At 24.9% G+C, this 21,728-nt stretch overlaps 1 protein-coding gene across 1 annotated transcript; it reads right to left on the bottom strand.

Moving 5' to 3' along the window:
• Nucleotides 1–4,253: 4,253 nt before the first annotated feature.
• LOC145833895 (uncharacterized) lies at nucleotides 4,254–10,938 on the bottom strand. Its single transcript, XM_082941145.1, has 4 exons — nucleotides 10,896–10,938; nucleotides 9,483–9,642; nucleotides 8,907–9,003; nucleotides 4,254–7,184 (listed from the first exon to the last, which is right to left on the bottom strand). Exons 2-4 carry the CDS (start codon nucleotides 9,640–9,642, stop codon nucleotides 7,022–7,024), a joined length of 420 nt encoding a protein of 139 aa, XP_082797271.1. The 5' UTR covers nucleotides 10,896–10,938; the 3' UTR covers nucleotides 4,254–7,021.
• Between the last annotated feature and the right edge of the window lie 10,790 nt (nucleotides 10,939–21,728).

The raw sequence follows: 21,728 nt of genomic DNA, 5'->3' as shown, positions 1-21,728 counted from the left end.
ATACAAATCATAACTTAATAAGTTTTAAATTTTAATGTTGCTCAAGAATGAAACAATATTAAATTTTTAAAATAAGAAAATTAAAACTTATGTTTAAAAATAGTATTTAATATTTCCAGAATTTTTGATTTATTCTATCAAGTTTTGAAAACTATGTTAAGAAATTTCTATTAAAATGAATATTTGGTAGAAAATGGTCTTTTTACTCAATTGAAAGATAAGGCAAGGAATGAACTATACAATAAACAAAATATAATAAGTTCATAACAGAACCTTAACAGGTTTTTTTTTCAGCGGAAATTGTTAATTATCTAGGTTTATCACAAGGTTTTTAAAGTAAATTTACTAGAAACTGAATTTTTAGAAGTTTTGTCATAGAAAATCAGCAAAAAATAGTTTTTTCTTGTTTTCCACAAACAAAGTTAGTACTAATGCTAGTAAAAGTTTGTTTAGACACCAATTTAAGCTATTTTATTGCAACTAGTGTTTTATATATTATGTAGAAGGTTCAGTACACACCAATTAAACTTTTCAAAGCAGGGCTTCCCAATCTGGGTCAAGTGGCTCCCTTAGGGCAATGAGCAGCAAAGGGGCTACAGGAATGGTCATGAGCAATAAAGAGACCTCCGGGGCAATTAAGTCATAATTTGAAACTTACCCTAGATATTCTTGAGTTGATAATGAAGGGCAAAAAAAAAAGTTGTAAGGCGGTTTTAATGGTAATTTTTAGAGAAATCTTGTTGGAGGGGGCCATAGCTTTTTTACTTACTTTAGAGGGGTAAAAACGTGGGAAATCCTGATTTGGAAAACTATTTCTTACCAAGATTTTTAGATAAATAGTAAAAAAAATTCTGTTTTAAAGCTTGAATCAGCTTTTTCAATAAATTAAAAAAAAAACTTTGAAAGATTTTGCCGCAAGCATGAAAAAGTTATTCGAATCATTAAAAAATTGAATGAAATGTATAATAAAATAAAAATTCAAGTAATTAACATGTTATTAACCTTAATAATTTAAATAACTTTACCATGCTTGCTAAAAAATCTTGTATAATTTTTTTACGATCTATTGAAAAAGCTGACTTAATCTTTAAAACGGAAAACTTAAAAGATATCTTTAATCAGGATAATTTGAGGTGGCACTTTGCAGCAATAAGTTCCGTACTTATAACGTGTTCAAGCTCGATAAGAAGAACTACTCGTCCTTCACTGAGATCGCCTGTAGAGATGAAAATATCGACGTGTCCTCCGTTGAGTTCGTGAACGGGATCATATACTTCTTGGGTTACGAAGATTTACTTGGTAGTTTGTCGGTGCGGTCTTACTCAGTTTTGACTGGATCCTGGGAACATGTAAGGTTACCCGATGATTCTTTGATAAACTGCAATAAGTTTTCAACTTGCAGTTTGGCGGGAAAGATTTACATTTTAGGGGGAAAACTCCGTAAAGCGTCAAGAATCGTCAGGAGCCGTCGTCAACGTAACCTATCAGGAACCAACTTTGTCCTTTTTGATCCCAGCACTAAAAGTTTTAGGAAACTGGAAGACACCAAACACAACAGGATGGATGCAGCGTCATGCGTATTCAACGGGAGAATTGTGACGTCAGGAGGATTCGATCATCTGACATCCGTTGAAGCGTACGATCACTGCGCGGATGAATGGTCACGTGACATGCCCGACATGCTGGAGCGAAAACTTTCTCACGCCTTGGTGAGCATCGGGCGCAAAATGTACGTGATCAATGGAGCGGAAAGTTGCGAGGTTTTTGATCTCTTCAGCGGGAAGTTTGCTCTTCTTCAAGCTCCGTGGGTTGAGAAGAAATATTTCATCCGTCAGTGCGTGGTGATTGGCAGCAAAATAATAGCGGTTTTTTATAACTTTGATTATGTTGTTTTGGATTCAGAGGGATTAAAATGGGAGAAGGATGTTAGTTTCGAGCCACTTGAGCTGTATCGTGATTATCACTGCGTTAAATATCCAAAATTTAATGTTTTTCTTTGATCGTTTTCTTTTGTGTTTCGATTTTTTACCGTGTTGAATAAATTTACTATTGACCTGGCGCAAAAATTGTGGCACTTCATTGTCTATTATGATTTTTAAATCTCTAAATTCCCCTATTTTTTTTTAGTTTGAATAGTTTTTTTCTATTGTTTCTACATCTCAACCAAAGGTTATATAGGCAAAAATTTTGAGACAAAGAATGATTGGTAAAGGTGAAATTTTTATCAGCAATTTTCCTTAAACACTTTAAACTGTTAACTTTTACCTTGTTGATGAAGTAAAATATTTTTTTTACTACTTATACAAAGAAAAAAACAAATAAAAAGTATTCAATTAATAGTTTCAAAAAAATGTTATACTCAGATTGAGCTATATTCCACATTAAACTCGTCTGTTTTCTGTGCTGACTCAGCAAATATGAGTGCCTAATATGGCTTTGACTGACCTTCAGTTATAAACAACTTCGTGGCATCTATTTCCACAAACAGATGTTTCAGTTTTAATTTACGTTTCGTTTGACTGATGAGGCACCGAGGCTGTGTTTGGAAACCTGGATTTTGACAATTCAGGCTGAGAAACCCGGAAAAACCTGGAACACGAGAAATATTTTAAAAATCTGTAATTTCAAACAACTTTTAATTTTAAAGTAGTAAAGTTTTTATTTCACTCGAAAAATCTGTCATATACATTAAAAAAATTGTCGTCACTAAATATAATTTTATTGAAAAACACACCAAAAGTAGCTTTACAGTATGTTTTCAGTGTTTTAATACTATTTAGCACATTTTTTGAACTTTAATTTATCTCTAAACTAAAAGTGGACCCAAAAACATTGAAAGAATTTTAAAAACCAGCGGCCACCATGTAATAAGGATAAGACTACAAAGTTTCACATGGACTGTTTTTAATTATTTTTTAATTAATTATTAATTTATTTTCAAAAAGTTTAATACTTATCAGAGTACGTAAAAGTGTAAAATACATTTTCGATGTTTTCCAATGTTCATTAAAAGCTTTACTTTTAAACACTTTGTTTGTAATGTCTGTTCAAAATACGCGATAGTCTTATGACTTTTTAAGTTTTTTTAATTTTTTTTAATAATTATAATTTGTTATATTTTAATGTTTAGCTTAATACTACAAATAAAAATTTTGTTTAATCGTTTTATATGCATTTTAAAAATTGTATGGCGTTTAATTTGTTTTCTAAGCGCTTTTTTAAACATCTAAGTCTAGTAACATATGCAAGTTTTAAAAAGTTTATAGAAAGCTAAAAAACCAAGTTAAAACCTCTAATGTTTTTCTTTAATTGTATTTAACCATTTAATAACTTTGTCATTAGATCATTTAACAATTGAATACACGCTAATATAATGATTTAATAGTACAGTAATATCACGTTTTTGATATAATGACACAGCTTATAAATATTAAATTTGTATAAAATAATTGCGAACACATTAAATTTTTATGAAACAAACGAGATTTTTACACAACTTAGCATCTTTAATTTATCAAAGAGATATCTGTTTAATGAAGCTTATTTTTAGAACTCGTTTAATTAACTAGTTTTATAATCTAATTTAAGAAACTTTTTTATACATCATTTTATAATTAAAGTATACGCTAATATAAGAACTTAATATCATCATGTTCTTAATTTTTGACACAGCTAATAAGTATTTAATTTGTTTAAACTTCTTATTTTCTTAAAAATACTTTTTAGATCTTTCTACAAATGTGTAATTTTAGTTAGTTATATAATCTGACTTATAGCTAATAATTAAATTTCAAGATAATGGTATAAGCAAATTAAGTTCATACAATACTTATAGTTTATAGTCTGAACCTTAATTAGAGATTTATTGGTACAATTTTTTTTTAATTGGGCTGGTTAATTAATAATAGGATAGTTGCTAACAACTAAATTTTACAGATTAAAAGTCCTTTAAATACTCAACACAAAGCTATAGCTTAAGATATTTTAGTGTAAAAATATTAAAACTATATAGTATCGTTTAATTTTTTAACAAACAAACATACAAGTTTATTCCTGTAAAGTTTTCATTAAACGTAAAGTATATTAATTTGCTTATACTGCTAAAGTGATTTATAAAAAAATATTTTATCTAAAACTAACTTGTTATATAGTATTGTTAAGTTGTTAAGCACTTCAATCTACTTAGAATTGATATGGTGATATATTATTTAAAACTTAGTTTCGTTGGAAACTAACAAAAATTAGAACTCATGTGCTTAAAGCAAGTAAACTTTTTTTTCTTTTTGTTTTATTTATTATCACGCTGAGCTGAAAATATTAACAACGGGCAAAAACTTGATTGGAAAAATTAAGGTAAAAAAAACTTTTCGAATATTGATGTGATTAAAATGTTTGTTTAATTTTTATTTTCACCAAGCTCTAATAAACAAGGTTCTTTTTTAAACGAATAAAAAATTGATAAAAATCTTTGTACAATGTTAAACAAAATTTAAACCACGAGTTACAGTAAAATAATAAATTCATAAAAAAATATATAAAACACAGCAAATTGAAAAAAAAAAAGTAAAACAAAGAAGTCAAGTTTATAATACATATGCAAAAAAGTTTAAAGATATGTAAAGTATTAAAACTTGATGGCAGATATTACAAATTGTTGCCCATAAATAAGTTTAATATAAAAACACTGAAATAAAAACATATAATATAAAAACACTGAAGTATATACATTTAATATAAAAACACTGAAGTATATACATTAAATATAAAAATTCTGAAGTAAAACCTGTAATATAAAAACACTGAAATATACTTTAACATACTTGTAGCAGATATTAGCTCCTCGCTTTGCGTTATAAAAAATACATTTTTATACAAGTTTGGTTAAACTCAATAATTTAAAATGAAAACAAAAAAAAATTAAAAAGGTGTATATTTACGTAAAAAAACTAGCAAACATTTTATCGAATAGCTTTAAAAGAATCAAGGTATAAACGTTTAGCTTTTGAAACGTAAGTTAAGTTTTAATGTTTTTTTTTGTTACGAATACTTTTAAAAAGGCATTTTTTTAACTAAAGACTTTTTTTTTGTAACGTTTTCACCAACGCACATAAGTTTTTAATAAAAGTATTTAAAAGTTTTGTTATACAACTACAAACGTGAGTAAATAGATTTGAGTTACAGTTTTAAAAGATAACTTATAGAGTAAAATGTGTTTTATTAAAATAAAAAGGCAGTTTTTGTGTTTTTAAAAGTCAGTGAACAAAATAAAAATAATATTCGAAACATTTTTTATAAAAGTTTTTTTAATTTTCACAGGTTTCACCAAAAAATATAAAAATAAATTATACAAAAAAATATTGAAAATAAAAGTAGTGTTTTCTTGAAAAATAGTGTTGCATGTTTTCTTTGCAAAGTAAGCAATAAAAGTGTTTTTAAAAATGTACAAATATACACGTTTAGTCACGTATTTTTAGAATATACAAACAAAAAACAAATATAAACTATTAATTTTGTACAATAATTGAACATAAACAAAAAAATTACATGAACTGTTTAATCACTGTTTCAACCTAAAGTGCTTTTTTTTATTAGTTCGGTATTAAAAAATACAAATAAAAGTTATCAGTTTACCTCCCAATACGCTGATAATTTTTATTTGTATTTAAAAATATCAAACATTTATTGCTTTTATTGTCTCGAATTAATATTTTTTTGTTACTGTTGTAAAACTGAGTTTAAAAACGTTAATTTTAATTAATAAAATAAAAGCAACTTTTTAGCTATAAAAAAAACAGTGTTAAATCAGTTTTAAGTTTTTTGTTCATATTTAATCAAAGTATCTAATTAACTTATCTGATTCTTGTTTGTTTTTGTTGGTTTAAAAAAAAAAAAATAAATGAGTTTTTTCTTTAATAAAAAACAATAAAAAAAATATTAAAGGAAGTTATTATACTCATAGACTTAATACAAAAATATCAATTTAAGATATCAAAAAACGTTTTTTTTTTAATTTAGCGATTTTTTTTTCAACTGAAAAATATAAATGATATATACAGATTTAAACTTGTTTTTGTGGTTTTTTAAAGAATACACACCAAGACAATGTTTAAAAAAGTTTTTTCTTAATACAATAATCTTTTTGTATTTAAGTACAAAAATTTGAAAGAAATTTGATTTTTTTTTATTCTTCAGGGGCTACTTGAATATTAATGACTTTTATTTAACTTTAAGTTTAAGAGTTTATGGAAAATAATTTAAGTTGTTTTAGAAGAACTAAAGCAATTCAAAAAAATTAATAAAACACACTTTACAAAATCATACTTTTTCCATACAAACGCTACTTTTTGAAATAAAAACTAAAACCTAGAGCCGCCTCTGTTTAAGTTATATCGGTGCAAAATTTAAACTTGGTTCAAATAAGTATCTAAAACGCAACGAGTTTATTAAAATAAAAAAAAAATCAAAAAAAAAATGTCAGAAAACAAACATACATAAGCAGATTCTGTTGACATAACCAAATTTTAATACAAACATCAGTAAGTGAATACAGCAGGCTTTACAGTTTTGGCTGAATTTGTAAGAATTGTATGTGTGTACAATACATGCATGCAGTTTTTAGGCGATACGTCTAAAAAGCTTAGTTTATATAATTTCTTCTGTTTAATTAATTTTAACTTTATTATACAATAATTTTATCTTTAACTCTAGCAGTTTTACCAAAAACAATTCTAGCGTATCAGCAAAAAACTACATGCATAAAAAGCAGTTATACAAATACAGCCTACACCCCGTAGAACCAATATAGCGCTTAGTAGTGCTACATTGGTTCCACTTAGTTAAGCCTGTAGAACCAACGTAGTTCTTAGTAGTGCTACATTGGTTCCACTTAGTTAGCCTGTAGAACCAACGTAGTGCTTAGTAGTGCTACATTGGTTCCACTCAGTTAGCCTGTAGAACCAACGTAGTGCTTAGTAGTGCTACATTGGTGCACTTAGTTAAGCCTGTAGAACCAACGTAGTGCTTAGTAGTGCTTCCTCGGTTGCTGAACGATGGACCTGACCTTGTTGAAGTTGTTCTGCTTCAGCTGAATTCCGAATGCCATCTTCTTCATCTGCATGTTCCTCTTGTTCTTCAGAGCTTGCCTGTGCGCTCTTCTGTGAGACCTCTTTGTTGTTCTCACCTCTCTGAATTAAAACAATAAAAGATTTTTTGTTTGTATTGTAATTTTTTCTCAATTTTTATTATTTACCAAAAGGCGTTTATAAAGATAATCTACATCGGAGCATACCCTGTTTGTTAAACTGTTATATAACTAACACTTTAATTAAAAAAAATTAGTCACTTTTTTTATTTATTTTTTACCAGTTTTAAATAAGTGCTTCATAAACTTAATCTGCTTAATTCTTTTAGCTTTTAGTTTGTCTTAACTTTTCTTAAAAAAATGTAATATAAAGTATAAATTGTATATATTATTTTTGCACATTTAAATAAAGTATGTTTTTATATAGCTGTTTATAGTGTTTTTTGATACTGTTTTAGTAGTTATGTTCCAGAATAGACTAAATTTTTAAATGAGATAAATAAAAATGTATTATTTATAAACCATATAAGGTTAAAATGCAAAGTTTTAATCTAGAAGTATTATTACTTTAAGTAAAGGTGACTTACATAACAACGCAATGTATACGTGAAATAAGTCATTAATACGTTTCTTACATGCTACTTAAATCATATGACTTATTGTGATGATTATTACTAACTATTTTTAGTAATAGTATAAAAAGTTCATATTAATTTTGGTTATAACTTAATCAACAAATTATTAAACTTGTATAACTCTAAGCTAATCGTAATAAATAAGTTTTGCCTTAAAATAAAAAAACTTTAATTGATAAAATAAGTTGTAGCAGCTTTTGTTATATAACGTTTTTAAAACGTATTTATCACTATTATACAAAAAATATATACATACAAAACCTTTTTAGATATACATTATATTATTCTTTTATTGAACTTTTTTGTTTGTATTGATAGCTTCATTCAGAATGTTATTGTATTTTATTGCATATGCAATGATTAGACTTCGTATTTTATCAGTTCTTATTGAGATATCTATAGTTTTAAATTTTAAATAAACTTATCGGTAAAACTGGCTACTTATAAAGTATTTCCATTAAACATCATAGTAAGAGCGAACTTAATAAGATGTTTCCCATAATATTTAAATATTGTAAGTGTGCGGTGAGAATAACTTGTTTATCACATCCAAGAAGTCTGCGGAGATGGTATGCGGGTTATTTGTGACGTCATAATAGGCGCTCGGCCGGGCGAACAAATTCGACCGGTTTTTAGACAAACAACATCAATATAAAAATATATGTTGCAAGTGCAAATGATTTATCTACTTTTTTAGTTTATGTTTGAAGTAATAAATTCGACAAGTTTTTAAATAAACACTATATATTTGTAATAAGTACACAAAACTAGTAAAGATTTAATAATACAAATATATAAAGCATATACTTGTGAAGTGCACATATGTAGATATTTAATCTAACTGAAATCTATTTTATAATGTTTTAAGCAATTATTTTTCTCTGTGTTTACATAATTTAATACATTTTTTGTTTAGTTTTACAAAAGTATAAAATAACAAAGAAGCTCTTCAACAAAAACGCTATGGAAAGTTAACTAAAAACTTTGAACTTTATTTAATTTATCCTAAAACATATTTTAAAGCTTTTTATTAAGTGATACCTGGATTTTTTCAGCTTGAGTACAAGTTAAAAACAAGTATGTCGTTTCTAATTAACCCAACAAAATTATACATATATATATATATAAACATATATATATAAATAGTTTAAAAAAAAGTTTTGGTCAATATGTAATTATGTACTACAAACCTGGGTTGCACAGCAGCAGGAGTCACATTCTCCTCATTCTCAACATTCTCCTCATTTTCGTCATGCTCTGATGACTCTGCCTCCTCCGTTGCCACTCCTTAATGATATGTAAATTTAATTAGTATTAAAAATTATATAATATATTTTACTTTAATTGCAAAATTTTAAACAAAATAAAAACTTTGAAGAATAATGTTTAGGCTAAACCTTTAGCCTTCCTTCGTTGCCACTCCTTAAATCAACTTGTTTTTTTAGAACACTCCTCAACTTTTATATATATTTAGAAATGTAATTCGCTAAAATCAAGAGAAAGATCACAGGCTCAAGTTAACAAGTGTCGAAAAACAAACTATTTTTATAAATGATAACAAGTTTGTTCTAATTTAAAGGCTAAGTGGGAGAAAATATTTCAATGAATTATAATTATAATCATACAAAAAATAGGTGCTACAATGTTTAGGCTACACCTTTTTTTTTGTAAATATATAGCTATTGTCAAACAATAAACTCTTTTTCTCAATCAAACCCCACTCGTTTTGTTTATATCTTTATAGTATACTTATATCAAATACTAACCTTTCTTCTCAATCAAGTCCCACCCATTTTCTTCCTTCAACTCACTGATCTTGAACTGATCCACGGAAACTTCTTCCTCCTGGTGAAGACTTTGTTGGATCTCTTGCTCCTCGGCAGATGAAGCTCCGTATCCGAGATAGTATGCCAATGTGTTCAACATCTTAAATAATAAATTTACTACTTATCTAGAAATATATGCCAATGTGTTCAACATCTTAAATAATAAATTTACTACTAATCTAGAAATATATGCTAATGTGTTCAGTATCTTAAAAATTAATTCTTTATTTATTAGAAATAATATGCCAATTTAAAAAAAAATTAACTTATATAACTCAAAACGTTGTATGCTAATATATTGATTGAATAATTTACAGCTTGAAATTGTGGTAAACTAAATTAGTAAAAACAAAACTTAAACTACGAACATCATTCAATTCTTGAAGCTAATGGTACTTTTGAACCAAGTTTAAGGAAAATAAACTATCTAGTTGAAAGTAGTTAGGTATTAAATATTGTTTTTACATAGTAAGTTATCATTTTAACTTTTTTTAAAGACGTTAAATATAACTTTTTGCTTCAAGTGAATAATTTTTATGCTCAGTTAAAGCAAACTTTATAGGTATAGAATTATAAAATATTTGCTTGACTTTTATTTTTTATATAAACAACTCGCGAATTTACCCAAAATTTCATGTCTTTGTGTATACATTTATAAATGTTGAGTTTGTTATTAAACAAACAATTAAAATGTTAAGACCTTTGAGACGTTTTTTAATGTTTAGAAACAGCTAAACATTTTAGAAAAGTAACTACAATAGCAAACAAGCACATAATTTTGAATTACTGTAAAGGAGTAAATTGTAGTAACAACTAAGTTTTATATAAACTGACTATTTTATTGCTTTATAAACAATTAAACGGTTATAAAACAACTTTTAAAGCTTATTTGACATTGGAAGTTTAAAACAAATACAGTGTTGTAATACAGACATACTGAATTACTTAAATTAGAAGTACTATTACTTATAAGTACTTGAAACACAAGTACCCTCATAGTTGTTTACAAACCAAACTTTTACTTGTTTCTTTTTAAGTGGTTATACTAAATCAAGTTCTATATTGCAAAAGTTTTATGTAATATTCGTGTATTAAGACAATCTATTGTAAAAATATCTTGATTTAAAATATCTAACATATAAAAAAGAAGGTTTCAGAAAATACTTTGTTTTAATTTTTAAAGTCTCAAAGCCATAGTTGTTGAGTAACAACAAAAATATTGAGTCTTTTTGAAGACTTTTTAAAAACTGTTTCAAAATTTGTATTATAAACTCGTTAGCATTTAAATGGTAAATGTAAAGTTTTTTAAATATTTATAAACTACTTTGAGTTTATTGATTTTAAACAACTCACTTTTTGTCGTTGGTCCAAATTTGCAAGTAACTTAAACTTAAAAGTATCTGTAAAATTTATAAATTTCATACAGCTTTAAAACAAATTATAAACAATTATTAGGTATACTTTTAAATCAAGATATATATAAAAATAAAACAAGCACCCTAATATTTTTTCTTTGAGTGTTTTTAAATGGACCTAACTAAACTATAATTTGTTTACGTTTTTTGTAAACCTTATCTATAGCTATTTTACTGCACTTTCTAAAAATTCGCTACTTTAAATAAGTACTTTTGACTTTGAAAACCTACATACGAGTACAACCTTTTAGTAAACAAATAACACTTTAATTTTACAATTTCATACTTTTCAGTTATTTTTAACTTTTCCAACCAAAGCAATAATATTTTGATTACTCTTATTTCCTTATCTTACTTCCTGATTATAAACGCAGCTAGAATATTAGGCAACAAAAAATTACAAAACAGAAAAGAAAACAACACAGCTTAGTTGAGTGCTCGAAGCTCGAAGCATGTGAAAGCTCTTGGAGTTTCATAACAGAGCAAGAAAAAAACACTCGTTTTTTCTCATTTTTTTCTCGTTTTTTCTCGATATTTTTCATAATGCTCATTTCAATGTTTCTTTTTTCTCCGAGACAATAACAAACTCATACATGACGTAGCTTTTAACTGTGACGTATGTTTCTCACTCGGCTCGTTATTTGCTTCTTAGTTTGTTATTTTCGATAATCTTTTTTTTTTGTATACTGTTGCTAAGATGTACTTAGCTGTAATTACAAAGTTCTTTAAGCTGTTGTTTGGATATTTAAAAATTAACTTGTAAACTTTTAATAATACCTTTATTGTTTTACAGCATAGAATTTTAATACATATAATATAAAACTACTAAAACAACATTTATTTGATTCTAATGATCTGGTATTTTATTCGATGTTGTTAAGGTTGTAAAAAACTTTAAACTGTGTAGCTAAAATACCACAAATCGTAATAAATTCTTTTAGAAGAATTATCTTGTGACCTTTTTATTAGATTTTACAGCTTACGATTGTAAAACATAAAATTAAACATAGAATAAGCAATTAAAAATAAAGCTAAAAACTTTGCAACTAACAGTTTGTCTAGTTAAAGAAGAAATATTTTTATAAGTTTTAGTACTTTTTGTATTAAAATATTAAAAACTTTATCTTTTAAAAACTTGCTTATTTAACAAATTTTATTTTTTGCAATCTAAACAATAAAATAAAAATCCAAGCTAAGAACATAGCTACAGTCAGCTAAAGTGTCTCAACAAAATAAAAACAAAGCACATATAATACTTTGTGCGCACATTTTATTGTGAGTGGGTTTTTGTTTTTAAGCACTTGAGTGGATAACTCGTGATTTATGAATAATTAAAATTTTGAATAAATGTTAAGTCAGTGTTATATGACTAATATAAAGAGCTAAAAATAATATTAATTTAAGCTTTTTTTAAGCATTTATAAAAACTTTAGCTAGTTTGTAATATTCTCTTTAAACTTAGTTTTAATTATCAAGTAAGTTATTATATAACAGACTAAAGTAAGTTTTAAAATAGCTCATTTAAAAAAATACTCTTGTTCTTTTTACATATTTTTTTCATTTACAACAAAAAATACACTTAACTTGATTTTTTAAAAATTCATTATTTCAAACTGACAACCTTATAAGCCATCTGCTACCTTAATAGTGTGAAAGCAAATTTTCAACATAATTTATTGGGTTTTGAATTGTTACGTCATAGTAGCATGCGTCACGGCATATGTCACAAGATTACTCACTTTTGACTTCCTGTTGTAATATGACGTTTGCTATTTTTATCGAAAAAATATAAAAAGTTCATTGCTAAATATTGTGTTTCAAGTGTAAATTTTAAATTACAAAAAAAGGTCTATTTTAATCAAACTTGAAAAACTAAATCTAATAATAATTTATAGCTATTAAGGTACAAGTTACTATTTAAAGAAAATTAAAAAAATATAAACGTAACAGTGCAACACTTTTGTGTAATTTTTAAAATAAATGAAAAACTGCTGACTGAAATTTAAGAGTTAGTAACTAAATATATTTAAATTTCTGTATTACACAGCAAATATGAAGTGTTTATGCAAAAATACTAAATTGTTTTAAAAATACAGTTTAAAGATAATATTATTCCAACAACTAAAAATATACTTTAGTGAGTTTTAAAAAAACACAAAGGTTGAAAATCTAAGACATTTGCAAATTTCAGAAAAAACACTAGTTTCCACATAACTGTTTTTTCTACAATAGTGAAAATACAACTACTAGTTTGTAATTTTTGAAACTAGTAAGCGTACTAGGTTACACATGAGTTGAATAAAAGATTTTAAATATATACTTGAGTATTCACTTCTATAAATTATTTAAGTCAAACAACGTTCATTGATTTCAACTTTCACCACAAAGCTACAAATACATTATTCAGTTTTATTTCAGTAATAAGTTATTTTCTATGTCTTTTAATTCAATATTTGAAATTTTCTCTAACATTTTTGTTTTAAGTTAACCAAAATTGTCAAACTTTAATGCAATCTAATTGTAAAATTTTTTAACTTTTTTAAATCATTAGTTTAATTTAAAACTTTTTTTATAGATAACTTATCTATTTTCTACACTATAAAAACTTATCGGATAAGTTTTAGACAAGACTTAAACACTGAATATAACGTTTAAATCAGTCCGGGACACAGTCAATTTTTTGTATGTGATTTTTGTACGGCATCAATAATAAAAAATCAAATGATTCTTTTAAAAATCTACAAAATTTTTGGGACAAAGTATAAGTTTAAGATGTTTTTAGTTACTTGTTTATTAGTTCTATCAGTTTATTGAAAGTTTATTGAAAATGGGTTTACCTGAAAACGTTTTGAACTTATATATATTGCAATAAAGATTTGTAATAGATTTACTTTGAATATAGTGTATTAAGTTTGGACTAAACTAGATTGTTTTCGACTTATACAAGGCAAAATTCGGCATAAAAGAATTATATTTTTTATTGATATAAAACTTAATCTAAATTAATAATAATTAGTTTAAAAGTCTGATTAGTGCACTATTTTGGATTACTAAAAAAAAGTTTCTAGTTCATCGTCTTGTTTTTATCAAATACTTTCCAAAACACTGTGTTTTTTATTCTGAAAATCAATTTCTAATATATTTTAGTTTGATTATAACAACATTTTTCTTAAAAAAAGAATAAATCTTTAGTATTTTGAATGAAAATAATGTGTTTTCGTTTGTGACTTTTATTTCCTTTATGATTAAGTAATCATATCACATGCTGTTTTATTAGCTTACAAGTTTTACAAAATTGTTTATTGGCTTCTTGTATAGTTATTTACTAAAACAATTATCTTAAGTTGTAGAGGTAATGAACTTTACAAGCAAAAAGTTTAAAAGAAAAAAGTTGAAAAAAAAAAGTTCAAAAGCTAAAGCGAAATCACAATAAAATAAACAAAAATTAAAGCAGATACTGCTTACAATAAGTTTTAACTAAAAAAATTAAAGCTCTTGTGCTAATAGTGACATGATTAAAATAAAACGTAAAGTTATATGATAATATTTGTAAAGTATTAATATAATTTTCAACATTTAAATCAGATTCTTTAAGTTATAAAAACAATGCTTGTGTAGCTATGTATCAATTTTTAGAGTTTTGTTCAAAAATTATTTGAAAGTATCTATAAAACTTAAAAAATTTAAGTTTAGTGTAAACCAAATTGTTTTTTTGATTAAAGTATAAAGTTAAGTTAACTAATCTGTATAACTTCATTTGAGGTATTAACCAAAACTAATTAAAGTATAACACATTGTTTTAAAAGTTATACAACAGGAAAATAATAAGTATAAAATCCTTATTAAACTGAAGTTTTATAATATAAACGTACTAAAGTTATTCATGATTTACAAAAGTTTCAAACTTTATAATTTTAACAATATGTAATTAGTTAAAGAAAGTTTTGTATTTTAATTCTTTAGAATAGTAATGCTAAAGTTTTATAGTTGTATATGTTTATAGAAAACCATAAAGATTTATTAAGTAGCATAATACATGTGTATTACTTTTGTTAATACTGGCTGTAGAATACTACTTTAAAAAACCACATAGTTAATTTTTTACTAATTTAAAAAAGTTTATAAATGTTTATATGTAATGTCATGACCTCTGTAAAACTTTTATGAAGTTTAAATTTTTTATATTTTAAAATGTAAAGTTTTGCCTCCACACATACAAAAATTGTTTACAACTTAATTTTTTGAACGAAATTCACCTAATTTATTATAAGAAAAAAAATAGAAATATCAAAAAATTTAAGCTGTTTAAAACTTTTAATACAAATGTTTATGTTTGTATCTCTACACAATCGATTTTAAAAAACTCCTAAGCAATCAAAACAGTTTAACACATGTTTACTTTTAAAAATTTATAACTTTTAAAACATCAATTTTATATCTTTATAAATTTTTGTACTGGTTTTTGTAAACGACTTATCGTTTAATTTTATTCTTACAGACTAAAACACATTATAAAAGCAATACAATTATTTTAAATAATTTCTGTTAATTTCATATTCGCAATTTTATTTAGTTTTCCAAAACAAAAATAGACTAGTTTTATGTACATAACTTTTTATGAAATACAAACTATAAATTTAACTTGCAAAAAAAATTGAAAACTTTAATATATATAAAAGTTTTACTTTTTGTTCAATAAACTTTCGTTCAAATATAAACACTATAGATATTATTCTTTACAAATAATATATACAGTGTTGATTGTAACATTTAAGGCTCCTTTATAAAAATTACAAATATAAGTAAAATTTTTTCTTCTTTATGTAATATGGTTTTATTATTTCTTTTAAAAAACTTAAAACGTTTTGAGTTAGTCTCTATATTTTTGCTTTTACAATCTTAAAAATCTTAGTACTAAGTTATTAAATCTACATAAAACAAAATTTAAAAAAGTCTAATCCTTTTATTATAATTTTTTTAACTAGAACGTAAAACTATTGTCAGCTATTTTTATTGGTAATACTTAAATATCATTTAAACGTAATCCAAATGAATTTCCAATATTTTCTTTTATAAAGTTGAGTGCACAATAAAATACAAACTTTAAAAATAAAACTTTATCTTGCAAAAAATAAAAACTAAGTATGAAATTTAAAGTTTTTACTTTTTTTTTTTTGTCTTTTTTTAAGTAGACTTCTTATTGCACAAACATTAAATAATAGTAAACAGTATATTCAAAACTTACTCTTTCTAAGACTTTATTTTACAAACTAAGTTTCGGTCAAAGACCTCTTCAGTGTTTTTATAAATCTTATTTAAATAGAATCTCTATCTTATTCAAAACATTTAACATATTCAGAACTTTAGTTTAAATGTTACAACTTAGTTTTAATACACTAAAAATTAATCTTTTGGCAACATAACTTGTATTTATTTCGGCCATCATCAACAAAGTTAGATGTTTTTCATCATCAACAACAAACAAAAAGTTCGCCGCACGACCAACAGCATTAGCAACCGAGACAACTTACGACCGGTTTCGTCCTAACAACCAGTCAATAACAACCAGTCCTAACAAGCAGTCCTAACAAGCAGTCAATAAAACCATAATTGTAATACACTAAAAACAACAAAAACTAAAATAACATCACAAAAATATTATTAAACTATACTGTTACATAAACATGCCTAACTGCTTATTATAGTTAATATTGATGTTTGTAATAATGCTAAAGCAAAGTTTTAAAACGCTTTATTTATTTTTTTTTTATCTATACTTTATCGCTGACCAAACTTACCCAATTATTTTAATATTAATCAAAAAGTAATTTTTGATAACTAAAGTTAAAAAAAACATGATTTTTTATTTGTTGACTCAGCAAATATACAGGTAAGACTGACCTTAAAGTATAAAGCTATGTTTTTTTGTTTTTATTTTTTAAATTTTGTAGGTTTCAATTTAACATTTACTATTTTCTTTAAAGTAAAACTGAACAAAAATCAATTAGCTAGACTAGAGATTGAAGTGCATTATACTAACATTAATTACTCAACATGTTTGATAGGGAAATTTATAAACAAATATTTTTTATTTTAACAACTTGGAAAAACTCTAGGGATCAATTATAGAAAAATATCTTAAAGTTTTAGTTTTTTTAAAACTATTTATTTTCTAAAAAGGATCATATTAGGGTTTCAGTGAAGATCGAAAGAAATCCTAGTATTAATAATAAGATTGCTTTTTTACAAATTTCGTAAATAGTCTATGTTCTAAAAAAACAGACGCTGCTATTTTTTGTGCTTACTTAAATTTTCAATCAATATTGTTTATTATGTTATAAGTGTGCTAGTGATTCTCAAACTGTGCAAAAAATCTTATAGTTATTCAATATAACTATTTGTAATAACATCTATTAACTGTTTTGTCACTAAGCAAAGTAGTAAAAAAAAGTTTTATGAAAATTTACTGTTAAAAAAGCTTGACTGACCTAAAACTTATGGAGATTTAATTAAATTAGACCTAGTTTCATAAAAATTGGTTTAACATATAGCAACTTTTTCATTTTACTGTATCAAAAATAATTCTTTTTTTAAGAGTTTTATTGTTTTAAAATGTAAAAAATCCTTTTATTTTAAGGTTATTTAACTAATACACATAGTAAAATATTAGATTATATGCTTAAACCTCAGCCAATGTTGCCTACAGTTTTCTAAACTATTTCACTTAAGAAAGTTTTTCTTTTGGATGATAATTTTATCCATAATATAAATGATTTTACTGTATTATCGTGTATACAAACAGAATTGGTATAGAAATGTAAATATAAATAATATTCATAGTATGAATAAGACTAAATTTTTGATAGAAGTGAAAATAATAACTGAGTATTCTAAATAGAGTACAAAGTCTAATACAGCGAGTGAAACATACAAGTTTCTTAAACTGATATTCTGGAACCTGTGCATCCCATGAAAAGAAGAGAAAGGCTAAAAAATATACCATTTTAAAGGATTTGATACTTTTATTCACATTACAATAAACAAATACTATTGCATAATAGTAGATGTTTACTTCATTTTTTAAAGTTTTTCATTATAAGATAATACAAAAAATACTCTGTTATTGAACAAAAATTTTGCTACCACTCTAAAATTAGGCTAGACACGCCCATACGGCAGATTAATACATGTATTAGAAAAACCAAAACAAAGTTAGATTTAAGTAAGAAATTAAATTACTAATATTCAGCTTATCAAGCTATTTTAACAGAATTGATTTGAGTTTAGACAAAACACCAACAATACACAAAAAATCACAATGTAAAACAAATGTAAAAATGCTCCTATTTCAGTTACAGTTTTTTGTAAACTTTAAAACTAAATTGTTTGTGGCTCGGTACCAACTACTTGTTATTTGTAAATCTGCACTATTGGTAAAAATTTACTGAAATTTACAAATAGTTCAACCAAGCAAATAAGTCACCACCAGCAGTACTGATCACTGAAAAATAATAAATACAAATAGCTATGAGTTTGTTAATCTTCGGATAATAATGACATTAGAATTTAAAAACAGATTTATAACGAAAAATACAACAAAGTTTTTCATGCAAAAACTGTATAATAAGGATTTAAATAATTTAGAATAAAATAAATAGAATCTATATACATAAAGGTGCACGGCGACCTTTGAGCTTTCAGTTATTTATTTTAATATTTAGCAACTAAGATAAAAACACCTTTTTGCAAAATTTTAAATGATTTGAAGAAGTTTGCAGAAAGCACTTCTTGATTTTTCGGAAAAAAAAATGAAAATTCAAGAAACCTTAAAAAAATTGAAAAAATTACATCAAGTTAAGAAGTGCTTCCTTAAATTAGTTAAGTCTATAAGTCTTTTGGAATGTAGTTATATTTTTTTGTATCATATAAAATACTTATTTATTAGGTTAGATTGGGAAATAATCTTAACACACTATGTTTATATTTTATATTTCACTATGTTTATATTTATAGTCAAAACTTAATAGCTTTTCAAGGTATTAGTTTATAAAGACTCTGTTTTTATACGACAGAGCTGCCTATCAATTTAAAATACCAAACCCATGTCGCAAGGTTCTAGGCTGAACTGAAGGATAGTTTATTCAAATATCAACTGAGTAGATAAATTTAAATAAGATGAACAGGGGTACTGTTTTTATATGTTTAGGGAATAGCTAAGTAGCAATTTTATAAGTCATTTTTGGGTGTACTAATTGGGTTCCATGACATTGTTCAAGTCTAGACTCTAGAAAGGTGATTTTTCTTGTTTTTAAATTTACTGATGTATTACTAAAAAATGATGATAAATACCCAACATTTATGTTTTTTGAAATAAAGTTACTTAACTTGATAATAGTTATAAAAAATTTAAATACTTGATTACAGATCTACCGAGTCCAGTATCTGGACCCGGCCGGAACTTAATTTTTTAAACAGTTTTATTCTCTGTAAAATTTTGTTATTATGTTATTTTTTTAATAGCAGATAGAATGACGCTTGAAATGATAGCCTTTATATTAAGTGTTGAAATTTTTAAACCTAGAAAATGTTTAGTTTTTTATTTAATATCAACATTTGTATTTTTTCAAGTTTTTTTTTGTAACTTAATTTGTCTAGCTGTTTTAAGGGTATTCTACTCAAACAATTTTAAATAAAACACGCTCTGAGATTTGGAATTTACATTCTGAAGATGATTGCAATACCCACAGTTTTTTGTTTTTTTATGCTAAAAAAAATAAAAATAATAATTTATACTGCAAAAAAAAATCAACCATGCTAAGCAAGTAACATTCTTAAAACAGACATGGTTTTCAAAATTTTATTTATTTTTTTGCACGTGATAGTAATAACAAGAATTATATATTAACAAAATCATGTTTTAAAAGTTTTGTTACTTTTTGTTGCCAGCAAAATTCTTTATTAGTATGTTTGAACCGTAGACTAAAACATTGTTCTCCAGTATATTACAGGTTTTAAATTATTTGAATAAAACCAAAAAGTCAGGTTCACCTTTAAAGAAAAAATATTGAAAAAAAATCTAGAACCGGGTCTTATTTTGATAAACAAATCCTGATCAAGATCCGGTAGACAACTAATTTAAATGATGAGCTAAAATTACTGATATATGGTAAAACTGGTAATGTTTGACTTGTTTTTTATTGTTTTGTTTTTTACTTATTACAAACGATCTAAACTACGTAATTTTAAACTAAACATTAAAGTTTCCGCGTATAAGTTGAGAATATGTAGCTTATACTGTCTTAATTTAAAATAAACTTATTGATCTTTTTAAGCAACTAGGCTTAAACAGACTGCAAGTAATTTAAAGAAACATAGTTTTACCAAATGATAATTTATATTGCTACATTGCGTAGCTTTAAAAATTACATTTATACTATTATAGCAACAACTACAAATTTACTTGAAACTTTTTAATTTATATGATTTGTAATTACACGTTTGCAATAAACAAGTACGTTACGTCACGAACGAATTCAGACGCAAGTTTGTAAATTCTCTTGTTTTGAATAAAATAATAAACAAAACATGCAGTTTAGAATAAATATGCTTAAACTTTTTATTTTAGATATTTTGTATATATTTTATCAAACAGATATTTAAGTTATAATTTGATATTACTAATTAAATGCAGCACTACTATTTTTTGATTTATATATTTATTATACCTTTTTTACAACTAGAATAAGTATTACTGCGTCCGTCTATGTTGCTATTTTGGTTATAGCTAAAATATTAAACTTATATATTTTTTTACGTTGTAAAATGTGATAGTTTCAAAGGAAAAGACTTATATATTTTCCTCATTATACTAAACATAGTTTTTAAATGTGCCGGTTTTAATTTATAGCTAGTATTAGTACTTAATAACTAAAGCTTTTAAAACCTTTTAAAAGTATGTAAGCATAACTTGTAATAAATATTATGTGCAGAAAAAAAATACTTTGTATGCGATAGCTTGCCTAAAAAAATATGTGCTTTATGTAAAAGTTTATTTTATAGTTTTTACTACATTTATCTATAAGTACAAATTTTTCTTATTTAGTTAGTAATGTATACAATAAAGACTTCAAAATTGGTTTTTTTTTTTTAAACGAAAAACTTAATTTAGTATCAACATTGATATATACATTAGATTTAAATAAGTAAGGTTGGCGTTTATAAAAAAGTTTTAACAACTTTATACAATGAAAAATGTCAATACAAACTGTTTTTTTTTTAGAAAGCTTGTAAAATAAAGAAAAATAAAAACCATCATTTAAAAAGTGTACCACTACTGAACTATTTGTTAATTGTGATATTTTTAAAAACAAAAAGTTTTTTTTTCTTCAAAAAAAGTTATACTTTAAATATTTTATATACTATAATACTAGTTCTCAAAAAAAACTTCTAGAATTTTTCATTTTCATAATGGACTATAAAATAAGAATGATAAAAACTTATTTGTGCTAATTGTAAATTATTTTATCGGTTTATTTGTAGATTAAATAAAAGATTAGTCTAGTAAAAAACAAGATTTAGTTTAACTTGACTTATATTGGTTAATATTTGATAAAAATGCATTTACTCATTGTTTCTACTTATTATTTTGCATATTGTTTAGCAGAAACATATTAATTTTTCAAAGACTCAAGTTGTAGTTGCTTAAAACAAAAACATTCACAAAAAAATTGTAACCCACTTTATAACGTACAACATATTGTCTCAGAGAATG

This window comes from Thalia democratica, chromosome 4, assembly GCF_965202585.1.
Source record: "Thalia democratica chromosome 4, ktThaDemo2.hap1.1, whole genome shotgun sequence".
Classification (NCBI taxonomy): Eukaryota; Metazoa; Chordata; class Thaliacea; order Salpida; family Salpidae; genus Thalia; species Thalia democratica.
This window is presented reverse-complemented; position numbering and strand designations above follow the sequence as displayed.